This window comes from Molossus molossus, unplaced genomic scaffold (genome assembly GCF_014108415.1).
Source record: "Molossus molossus isolate mMolMol1 unplaced genomic scaffold, mMolMol1.p scaffold_m16_p_7, whole genome shotgun sequence".
Lineage (NCBI taxonomy): Eukaryota > Metazoa > Chordata > Mammalia > Chiroptera > Molossidae > Molossus > Molossus molossus.
Window position 1 is genome coordinate 91091179 of NW_023425401.1, and position 12003 is coordinate 91103181.

A 12003-nucleotide genomic window follows, 5' to 3' on the forward strand; every position below is an offset into this window, starting at 1 on the left:
CCCTTTGTGTCTGGCTTTCTATTGTTTTAGAACATGTTGTCTAATATTTCACATTTAATAGAGTCAAGGACATTATTGCTCATTTACTTCCCTTTGTTTCACTATCCCAAATATCATTCACTTGATTATTCTCTGCTTTTCCTCATGATCTCTTCTTTCAAAGAATCTCAGCTCTCTCCTAAGTCCTGTGGCAATCAAAGCAACTCCACAGCATGGCCCCAGCTGTCATTGCTCTGCTGCAGGCTAATCCCCATTGTTGCCTAGCTACTCTGGGCAGCCTAGATACTGCACTGATGGGCACTGTGGGAATTATATATTTATTTCCCACGGATTTATTGAGCTCCTCTTTTTATAAAACATGTTTTTTTAAAATTTTTTTTAGAGAGCGAGGAAGGGAGAGAGAGAAAAACATTGATGTGAGAGAAAAATACAGATTGCCCCCCCCCCCCCCCCCCGGGATTGAGCCTACAACCCAGCATGTGCCCTGATTGGGAATCGGACCGAGACGCTCAATCCACTGAGCCACACCAGCTCCTCGTTTGTGTGACGTTCTATGGGTTTCATGAGGAATAGAGAAATTAATGTCATAGTCCTACGTTTAGTGACACTTTTGAGAATTGGGGTGTGGGGTGGTTGGGGTAGGGAGGGATTAGTTACATATACAGGTAGTACAGTGGGATGATTAGAAGAGAGGGAGGGACAAGAAGTATTAAGCACTGGGCCAGGTACGAAAGTAGCTAGTTTTAAGATTTTACTTTGTTATGACATTTAATCTTGTCATCTTCAGGAGTCTGTCTGTTACAAAGAAAAGATTGGAATTAAAAATTCCATTTTATCCTGGTAGGCGGCAGAACCTTGCGTGGGTTTAGGTGTGGAGACTAAGCTGCTAGATTGCTGATTGTTGGACATTCTACAGGGAAGAGGGAATTTTGAGTCCCAACTACTTAATGGCCATTTGTTTCTTAGATGAAGCTCTGGGACATCATTTGAACAGACCACAGTTATTTACCCTGCTGGACCTTATTTGATAAATGCTTTGAGCAGATTTCCCTATACTTGTCTCTTAGAGTTGTTCTGGGAGGCTGTTTGGACAGCCTTCTCTGTCAGGTAGCCTTCGGCTGGCTTCATCTGTGTGGATGCATTCGCAGAGATTCTCTCCTGGAGGGTTTTGTTGCCCTTGTGAAGAATGAGGTGGTCAGTCTTTCCTGATTCTCCCAGTTGCCTCTCTTCATATAATATCATGTCCAGTTAGTGAATGTACCTAACCCTGAGTGGAACACAACTTGGGGAGGCTGGTTTAAGAAAGGAAGGTTATATGGCCCTGGCTGGTTTGCTCAGCGGTTAGAGCATTGGCCTGTGGACCAGGTTTGGTTCCCGCTAAAGGCACGTACCTCGGTTGCAGTTTGTCTCCGGTCCCGGTTGGGGTTGTGTGGGTGGCAGCCAGTCGATATGTCTTTCTCACATCGATGTTTCTCTCTTTCTCTTCCTCCTTCTCTCCCTCCTGCTCTATCTGAAGATGAATGCAAAAATGTCCTCAGGTGAGGATTGAAAAAAAAAAGGAAAGGAAGGTTATCGAAACTACATATTTTTTTTCTTATAGGATTAAGTATATGTCCTTTTCAAGGCCTCCGGTGTGATTTTTTTCCCCATAGCTCAGTGACTGACCAGCTGTAAAGTGCAAGGTCCTTAGAGAAGGGTGCTTCTTCAGCAAGCTTTAAAAGCTTTTAGTACTTCTGCCTAGTTGGTAGATATTGGAGGTTTCCCCATAGGAGCTCGATAATTCCTTGTGAACTGGCCCTTGATAAATGAATTTTTACCCAAGTATTGGCCTCTTTTAGGAGTACTACTTGTCTTATCAGAGCTTTTCCAAGTTTTTAGGAAGACAGTGTGTTACTGAATTTTAGATATTCATGTGGCACTCAGAACTAAATTGTATGCATTAGATTTATAGTTAAAGATATTTTTAGAGTAAAAGTTAATAAAAATGGCAGGAGCCCGTGTTACTTGATTCAATAGTGTTTCTGTGATTGGTTGATAATTGGGGTCATTTATCAGTCATCAGACTTTTTGGTTACAGGTAATTGGTTTTCTTTTTTAGGAGTGGGGCAAGGGCTACAAATGGGACCTAAAATCTGGTGAGCTGTGTATTGCCATTAGTGATTGGTTCTTTTGTTTGTTGGTGCTTTGAGGAGAGAGTATTAGATGACTGGGTATAAGCTTTTGTGTCTTCAAGAGCATTTACTTAGTATCAGTTCTTCCTAGAACCATCCCCAGCTGATTTATATAACAGGACTGGTTTTGTGAATATTTGCTCAACCCGTTGCTTGGTTTTTGGTTTCTGGTTTCTGGGAAGTCATATGGATTTTTTTTTTTTCTAGAAAAGCTTTTTTGTTGTTGTTGTTTTGTTTTGTGGTACGTGCCCTTAGCGTAACTGAACCCGGGACTCTCTAGTCCGTAGGCCAACGCTCAACCACAGAACCAAACTGGCCAGGGCTAGAAAAGCTTTTTCGATAACCCCGTGTAATAATCCTCATGGGCTGAAAAGGTCAGCAGAAAGGTCCTTTTCAGGTCATACATGTACTATTCTTTTATGGTGTGTGGCCCGAGTTCTCTGGCTCCACGAGATTACAATAGACAGTGTATGCCTGTCGTATACCGCTCTTCCCTTTAATACTTTGCACTTTTTCTGCACATGAGCTCCTGCTGATTATACTCCTTGAACTCTTACCTATTCCTTCCTCATTTCTGTTCTAAGGGAACTTGGGGCACTGAGCTGGGTCCGGACTGTAAATTCAAGTGCCTGTGGCTGCTGACTATGATGGGGCTGCTTCAGAGAAGACATCTCCCTTTGTACCATCCTAGAAGTGATGGACTGTGGATGGGGCAGAACCATTCCTTTGCACTGTATCTTGAGATCACATGGAGACTCTACTTCCCATTGTGTAGATATGTGGCTTACTCCTTGTGTCAGTGCATTTAATAGGTGACTCCTTGTATCCTTGTCAAGGTGACCAGGGCCTGCTACTGGTATCCTCCAAGATTCTGGGACCTGTATAGTTTCAGACCAGAGCAGTAGAAGAAGAGGAGACATTTTAGGGAGAATAGTTCTTGCCATTCTCAACTCTGTTGGCTATTCTTAAAAAAGGTGAAGTAAATGACATAAACAAGGCTCTTACTTGAGTAGGGGACTCACTGTGAAACAACAGTAGCACTAGAATCTTTTATCTACTTTGACAGTGCTTTGAACTGGTTTCAGCCTAGTTTTAATAGTCAGTGAAAGTGCTTCATGAACTGTAAAGAGGCAAGCAAATGGAGGTTGTAGTTGTTATTTATGACTTCCCTTTGGCTAGGTGAGTTCCTGGATTTTCCACCCAGGAATGGGTTGATTTAATATAAAGCATTTTGAGTAGTGGCTGGTCCATGGTAAGTGCTATAAAATTACTGGCAATTATTATTCACAAAGTAAGCTATAGGTCTGAATAAACAGTGACAGGGGAAAAAGTATTACTGCCAGCTTCTGGGTAACTATGAGGCCTGTTTTTAGGGCCTGTGCTAGTTAAACCAACTGCTAGGCCCTCCTTTTTTATGATCTCCTAAGTGTATGATCTGTGTTGTGTGCATTTCATTTTTATATTCTCTTCAGGGCCTAGTGCAGGGATAGGATATTGAAGAAATGAACTTGAATGATGATTGTGGTGGTGAACTTGGCAATTTTTGTGTGACATATTTGTTTTGTCTCTCAGCCTTGGGCATTTCCTGCTCGAGAGTTCCTTCGGAAGAAGCTTATTGGGAAGGAAGTCTGTTTCACGATAGAAAACAAGACTCCCCAGGGACGAGAGTATGGCATGATCTACCTTGGAAAAGGTGAGTAGCAAGAAGAAAGGACTCATTTCTTTCCTCTCTAAGTCTAAAGTTCCTCCGATCAATTTTCATCTGGTGGAAGCTAGTGGGCCAGTGTGAGTGCTGGTGGAGGTAGCTCTAGGATACTTGGCTGTTGATGTAGTTGGAGGTCATGGCACATAGGTGCAGAAGAGTTCTCTGATATTCCTGTTTTTTGTTTACCCCTATGCCTGTGTTCCTGGCTTGGTTTAGGTGTATGTTGTATAGCATCCTTTCCTGTGTTTAGTCCCTCAGCTCATGGAACTTGATGGCTCTGTGCTTCTAGGTCATAGTGCTAATTGAATTCCATTTCCTTTATCTGGTGGTTTTTCTTCTGCTCACGGGGATTCTCTTTGGGAAGAAAGGAAAATTTGTTTAGGGCTTGTGGTGTTTTTTGCAAGCCACATGTTTTGCAATTTAACGGGAAGAACACAAGCTTTGGAGTTGTGTACATGTGGGTTAGAATCCTGGCTCTCCTCTATGGACCCTTACTTAACCCTTAGCTTTTCTAAGCCCTGGTTACTTCATTTGTAAGTTATTGAGAGAGTTTAAAGAGATAGTATATATATCTCAGAGTATGTGCTCAATAAATACATTTGTGTATGTGCACACATAAGCCAATTGTTTAGCTGGGCCAGATGGCTCATGGGATATTAGGGTGTGCTGGTCTTTTGGATTAGCTGGAGGGAGAGAAAGATTGTGGAATAGAGTTTGAACAGAAATAGGACATTGAAAGATTTGGTAGAATGTTGTCCATAAAGCATAAAACAGCCATGTTATCTAATTATTTTAATAGCAGATATTTTAAAGTTTCATGTGATTATTATTATTTTTTTTTATCCTCACCCGAGGACATCCCTCCATTTTTTGTACAGATAGAGTGGGAGGGAGAGAGAGGAAGGAGAGAGAGAGAGAAACATCGAGCGGCTGCCACCCGCACGACCAACCAGGGCCGGGGACAAACTGCAACCGAAGTACATACCCTTAGCGGGAACCGAACCCGGGTCTCTCCGGACCGCAGGCGGACGCTCTAACCGCTGAGCCAAACTGGCCAGGGCTCTAAGAGTTCATTTAAATAACCCTGGTCTTCAACTAACATGGTCAAATTGTTTATGTTAAGAAAATCTGACACTTTAATTTTTATTGTTGTTTTTAAAAAGTTTATTTTTTAAACTGACCCAAATTACAAACTGGATATAATATAGCAGTTAACATGCTAATGTTTAGAATAAAACCTGGCACATAGGATTTGATCAACAAATATGTACAGAAAGAATGATGGAAAATTACCTACATCTTTGAGTTTTAAAGGCTCAAATGGCTAAAAATATAATATTTCCATTCAGAGACTTTAACCAGCTCTCAATGCCATTCTAATGAAAGGAAACAGTGGTTTAGATATTTAATTAGTATTCATATATTTATCCTAGTTTGTGGCCACTCAGTCTTTTTATGATGGGGGATAATGGTAGAATTTAAGAAATTGTGGTTAACCTAGCTAGAACTTACTAAAAAGAGAAGATGATTAATCTTCTGATTTTGGAGAAAATATAGTCACCCACCTGCTCTTAATGCCATCTCCAATTGTGACTTGATCAAATTCATTACTTGATAAGTAATAAGCAAGAAAATCAGATGCGTGCCCTATAGGTTTCTTGTATTCAGTGTTCTGCCCACCACATTTTGTTGCCTCCTCTGGGAGGTTGGCCCAGAGAAAGGTATTTTTCTCCCCGTGAAGGAGCAATCAGAACTAAATTTTTAGAAGTGGGCCTGCTGACAGCCATTATCAGACTGCTGTGTGTTGGGAAAATGTCTATTTTGTGTGCTGTGGATTTGGCCGGTTTTATGGCCACTCACCTTGTTTGTACCCCGGGTTTGTTTTTTCACCCTTGACCTCCTGGCCTCCTTACTGCTCAACTTCTTTATTTATTGAATCCTTCCCTTTGACTTTTCATTCTTTGTATTCTTGTTGTTTTGAAAGAACCAACGTAGTGTTTACTAATGTGAGATAGCTGTGTGTGTCTGGCCTCAGCGGTAGCCTCAGTGGAAAGGTTCTTGTGATCTGTGCTCAGCTCAGAACCTGAGTATCCTTTGTATAAATATCATTCATCTTAACTTTTCGTGGTAAGAAAAGAGGCTTCCAATTAGTCTGTGCAGAAATTGGGGCGTGCTAATGGCAAGACATTTTGGTTGGGTTTCGGGGGGGGGTGTGTACACTTTGTTCAGAATTTTATTCTGTGCTAACATTACCTATCAGCTAGATGGCTGTGTTTCAGTTTATATAGGAGCTTGTTCTCTGCCATATTAAGTATTTTTATGTGGCGATTCCCTCATAGATGGCTTCCTTTATTGTTTTGGCTGACAAGCAGAGATTTAAAGGAATACACAGACCCTAAAAGCTTTTTCAGTAGCACAGAAATGCAATTAATGGTTCAAGTGCCCAAGTAAAACCTCATCAGTTGGGTTTTATGTTTAACTTTATTTTTCTTGCCTGCTCTGAAGGCTGCTATTTGAGAGATTAGAAATCTCAACACTGTTCTCTGCATCTCTGTGAGAGCAGGAGAAAGTCTTTGTCAAACTACATAGCTTGTCTTGGTGTCCTGTTGGAGCAAAGAATAGAACATCTGGAGAGGAATTGGACTTTCTGGTGTAAAATGTAACAGAAAATCCTAAACAAATCTTATCTATCTGATTGCACGTATAGTATGTTTTCAATTCCTATGTGCTTGGAAATTTACAGACATTATTGTTTAATTCTCAAAAACCCATCTAGGCAGGTACTCTCCTCATTTTATAGAGGAGTAAATTAATGCTGATAGACCTTGTCTAAGATATTAAGTGGTTCCAAGCCTCTTGTCTGTAGGTCAGTGCTCTTTATACCCTCTTAGGCTGCCGCGTGTGTCTTGCTTTTTTTTAAAAGGAGTTTTATTTTTTATTTTTTCAATCCTCACCCAAGGACTTTTTTTTTCTATTTATCTTCAGATAGAGTGGGGGGGAGGGAGGGAGAGAGAGAAACATCGACATGAGAGGGACACATTGACTGGTTGCCTCCTGCATGACCCCACCAGGACCTGGGACGAACCGCAACCGAAGTACTGCCCTTGACTGGAATCAAACCCGTGACTCATTGGTTCGCGGGCTGATGCTCTAACCATTGAGCAGAACCGGCCAGGGCTCTCACTTTCTTGTTCGTCTCCAATAGTTCTTGAGATTGCCTTTGGCCTGGGAGATAACGCAAGAAAATTAGAAACAAAGTCTTTTTTTTTTTTTTTATCCTCACCCGAGGACATTTTTCCATTTTTTGTTCAGATAGAGCAGGAGGGAGAGAGAGGAAGAGAGAGAGAGAGAAACATCGATGTGAAGGGACATATCGAGTGGCTGCCACCCGCACGACCACCCAGGGTCGGGGACAAACTGCAACTGAGGTACATGCCCTTAGCGGGAACCAAACCCGGGTCTTTCTGTACTGCAGGCCGACGCTCCAACTGCTGAGCCAAACCAGCCAGGGCAGAAACAAAGTCTTGAGAAAAAGATTTATAGACCTTTGGGTCTTAGAGACTAGACATTTTGGGAGAAAAGGTTTTCTCAAAAACCCAACACTACGTTGCTGCCTTTCCTTGTCTGACTCTCTGGCAACATCATTCTCCTTGAAGAGCTAAGGGTGAAAGTGTGCCCCACTGGAGCTTTATTGCCATTGGAGGCAGATTTAAACCTTGTGTTTAATTCTCTTTTTTTATTCTCAGATACCAATGGGGAAAACATTGCAGAGTCTCTGGTTGCAGAGGGCTTGGCCACCCGGAGAGAGGGCATGAGAGCTAATAAGTAAGTCTTCATTACTCTTCTGACCCTCTGACTTCCTTCTACACCACTGTGAGAGCTGGGGTTGCTGAAGGGAGGTTGGATAGTCAATTCTACATTGGCTTTGCTGCGTTTTCATTATAGTCCCATGACATTAAGTGGGTATCCTTTGGTACTCTCTGGCTTTTAGAACATTCCTGCCCAGGTGTGGATTATTCTGAGCCAGCAGGTCACTAACCATTTGATATGTGGCATATGATGTGTGTAACTCCTTTAAAAGACAAGCTTTGAGACAAGGCAGCTCTATTTTTCATATCATGAGTCAACAGGCTATGTCTTACACCATCAGAGTATTTATTCATCCATCCCAAAAGATTCAGAGTACTTACTATGTGCCAGGCTGTGTTCTAGACACTTGAGGATAGAGCCATGAACAAATATACTTAACTTCTGCTAACATTTTAATGGGGAGACAAACAATAAACCAATGAACAAATAGGTATACAAGTATATCATGTGCAAGGAGTAAGCACAATGAAAAATAAAGTGGAGAGAATAAATGGAATTTGAAGCAAAATCTACTGCTTAGAATCTAGTTAAACTGATAAAGGCTCAATTGTTTGTATGTATGTATTTATTTTTGTATGTGCCCTAGTGGGAACTGAACCCAAGACTCTCTGGTCCGCAGGCCGACACTCCAACCTCTGAGCCAAACCGGCCAGGGCTCAATTTTTTTTTTTTTTAAAGAGAAAAATTTATCTTTAAAACCTTTGAAGTCGTTTTTAGTCTATGGATCTGTAGATACTAAATAAGTAGTAGGTTAAAATGTATTTGTTTAGCTAATGGCAGTGTGAACTTATTAGAAATGAGTGTTATATACGCAGGTTTCATAGCACATGTAGCTTGTTCAAGTTCACCAGTGTTGGCTCTCAGTAGGATGGATTGTACCTAGCTTTAATTACCATGTTAGTCTCTGAAAAGTTATAAAGTACATCAGTACTTTGTGAGGCTAGAGATGCTGTTTAAATCATTAAGTCCTTGCTGTATTATATGACTTGTTGCTGTAAAAAAGGCTTTGGATAAATATTTGCATGGACTATAATGATGGGGATGAGCAAAGGCAAAAATGTACTTTTTGCATTCTTCCTGTCTTCTTAGTGTTGGTGTCCACTCATTCACCCTAAACTTCTGTGGTCCTTTCTGACTTCATGGAGTCATTTGCTCGGAATTTGTTAAGACATTTATCTTAGGTGGTGTTTTTGGAAGCATGCTGAAGTTGTATCTTAAGGACTTTTTTTAGGAATCTAATTTACAACCACAGTGAAGAATTTTTTAAAAGCCCACAGTAGTAGTATACCCTCTCAACAAAGAAATCTCCCCATGTGTACCAACCCTTTTTTTCTCCAAAGATGTCTTGACTTAAAGCCTCCTTTTCTCAGCTCTGTGTTTGCTTCTGTCTCTTAGGCTACATTTTTTTTTTGTCATTGAATTTTTGCTGTGATTTTGGATCCCTGAGAATATGATTGTCTTTTTGGAGGGAATAGGTAGAAAGGTACTGAAGACTTCTGGTTTGAGAAATTATAGGGCAGAGGTCCCTGCTTAGATATTCCTACTGATCACGGTGGGAGAGTGCACTTGTGCGTACAGCCTTGGATAGAACCCGGCATTGAGATTGTGGAAAGGTCATGCACTTTACTTCTTTTGTTCAAATGTGTGTGTGAGAGAGGAGAGCAGAGCCATTTCTATTTTTGTTTGTTTGTTGATCTGCTGACTTTCTGGCTGCTCTCTCATATATATATATATGCAGTGTGGTTTCCTTTCTGATGAAGGAGGAGTCTTTCATTTTCAAACTGATTTTGCTTAGCTGGCCATATTGAGTGTGTAAGTAGTTTTTTCACATTATTTGCAATAACAGTATTTGCTCTGCATTCTCCAGTCCTATTCTGTGGACAACAGGGAGGAGTAAGGTGGCTCTTAGTCACTTTCTCTGTACTGTGTCCTGCTGAGCTGTGCCTGGATTTCAGTTCCTGAGTCTGGGATAGTTAAATGAAGCTATACCCTCTGGAGCGGCTTCCCTCTGAGCCACCAACTTGTTCTCTTGTAATCACTGATGGTGGCAGTACTGAGATGTGTGTTCTTTGGATCTTCTCATTAAATGCTCTTACAATTGAATCTGTTGTTTGTGGGAACAAATCTGGAATCCTGAAGTTGCACTCACTGTAGTTTTCTGGTTATAAGCTTGCGTCTGAAGCTGTTGATCTGAAATAAATGCTTTGGTCTTTTCAAGGGGAGAAGATGCTAAAGAAACCCAGAGTCACAGGAGAGCCTGACATTTCTGTTTTGAGCTCACTAACCATACATGTTTATTTTTCATGTCCCAGTCCTGAACAGAACCGGCTTTCGGAGTGTGAGGAACAAGCAAAGGCAGCTAAGAAAGGGATGTGGAGTGACGGTAACGGTTCACATACTATCCGGGACCTCAAGTATACCATTGAGAACCCAAGGCACTTTGTGGATTCACACCACCAGAAGCCTGTCAATGGTGAGGCTGGCAGGCAAAGACAGATATGACTCAGTGATTTCTTTGTACTTGTCAAGCTTCTTGAGGTTTATAAATCCTATTTTCCTTATTTAGTATCCCAGGGAAATTGTTAAGGGTAAAACAACACCATGGTATTTTGGAAGGAAACTTGATCCAGTTCACATGGGTTACATCAAACATATTTTGCAGGGGTTAGTCCTTTGCTGGTATTTTTGCACACTGGGGATTTTCCTGTTTTCTAAAAGATGGCTACTTAAATACCATCCTTGAAACTGCGCTAGAAATGTGTCTTCTTTATACATCTAAACACACACACACACACACACACACACTAGTTCTGGCCCTACTTTGAGACCTTGTTAACACTGACTCAGTAAAATAAAATTACTGCCAGTCCTGAATTGTTATTAATTATTTTTTGCTGGGCACCTGGTACTAAGGTGATCAACTTACCATACTGATAACAAAGCTTAGGTGTGAGCCATGAGGTCCCAGAGGTTTCAGAACACATAGAAGGCACTCTGATCTGTGTTACCCAGGAATAGTTGTGGAAAAGTCTGTTGTGTGAATACTCACGATCTGCCAGCGCTTCATCATTTTTCAGAGGGAGACTTTCCAGAGGGTATTGGGGAGAGGAACTGTGTTCAGTGCAGTTTGATTGGGCATTGTTTATCCCTGGTGTTGAGTTTTGCTAATGCCTTAAGTTGTTTATTCTGTCACGCAGCTATCATCGAGCACGTACGAGACGGCAGTGTGGTCAGGGCCCTGCTCCTCCCAGATTACTACCTGGTTACCGTCATGCTGTCAGGGATCAAGGTCAGACCATATACTGGGCTATGGGCAGGTTTTACGGTTAGTTGAAGTGTTCGTCATAGGTAGATTTTTCTATCTGGGGACTTCGGATCTGCTGTTTCTTCCTAGTATGGGCCATTAGTATTGGCTAGAGTACTTTAAACTTTGCAGTGGGACAATTCTAATTAGATCAAATATGAATTTTTTTTACTTTTTAGGTACTCAGGGTCTGTTTGGAGTGGGCTGTGTGGAGATTGTTGAAACCCAACAATGGGGGATGGGAGGTTCTGTAGTTTGCTGAGTTTGGCTTGTCTCAATGTAAAATACGCATTTTGATAAAAAAAAAACCCAAGGATTTAAAATGCTAGGCACTGGTGATTTTTTTCTTGGCTAGGGGTCATTTCCAATAGTAATTAAAATTCTTTTCCCCATGATAACATGAATTTTATTTGCTTTACCACAGAATCTGAGATGATGGTATTTCCAGTTACTTTTTACCAGTAGGTTTTAAAAAGTATTAGAGGACCTGATCTGAGACATTCCCAGCGTTGCCTTGTTGGTTTGTGGTTTGGGGATGGTTCGGTGTGGCGTGTGTCAAGCACTCATGTTTAGGCTGCATTACTTACTCCCCTTACTTTTGTCATAGTGCCCCACTTTTCGACGGGAGGCAGATGGCAGTGAAGTACCAGAGCCTTTTGCTGCAGAAGCCAAATTTTTCACCGAGTCTCGACTGCTTCAGAGAGATGTTCAGATCATTCTGGAGAGCTGCCATAACCAGAACGTTCTGGGTACCATCCTTCATCCAGTGAGTGTGGCATGCAGATTAAGTGCATGGGGTTTGGGGCCCATTTGGGGGTTTTATGAGCTGTAGTTTGCATCTCTTTTTTTCCCCCTCTGGTTTTAAGAGCCATTAAATATCTTGGCAAGATTATCATCTATTGGTTTTTGAGGCATTTTCAAGAGAGATGTCACTTATCTGATAGAAATGGACA

The 12003-nt window shown here is 41.4% G+C and overlaps 1 protein-coding gene across 2 annotated transcripts in view; it reads left to right on the top strand.

Annotated features, from left to right (window-relative positions):
• SND1 (staphylococcal nuclease and tudor domain containing 1) overlaps positions 1 to 12003 on the top strand; it is a 475051-nt gene that overhangs the window by 36233 nt on the left and 426815 nt on the right. For both annotated transcript variants that reach the window (XM_036247541.1, XM_036247542.1), the window contains exons 3-7: positions 3744 to 3864; positions 7623 to 7701; positions 10059 to 10219; positions 10944 to 11035; positions 11658 to 11816. In XM_036247541.1, the coding sequence (XP_036103434.1) occupies positions 3744 to 3864; positions 7623 to 7701; positions 10059 to 10219; positions 10944 to 11035; positions 11658 to 11816 (612 nt within the window). The remainder of the gene's footprint in view (positions 1 to 3743; positions 3865 to 7622; positions 7702 to 10058; positions 10220 to 10943; positions 11036 to 11657; positions 11817 to 12003) is intronic.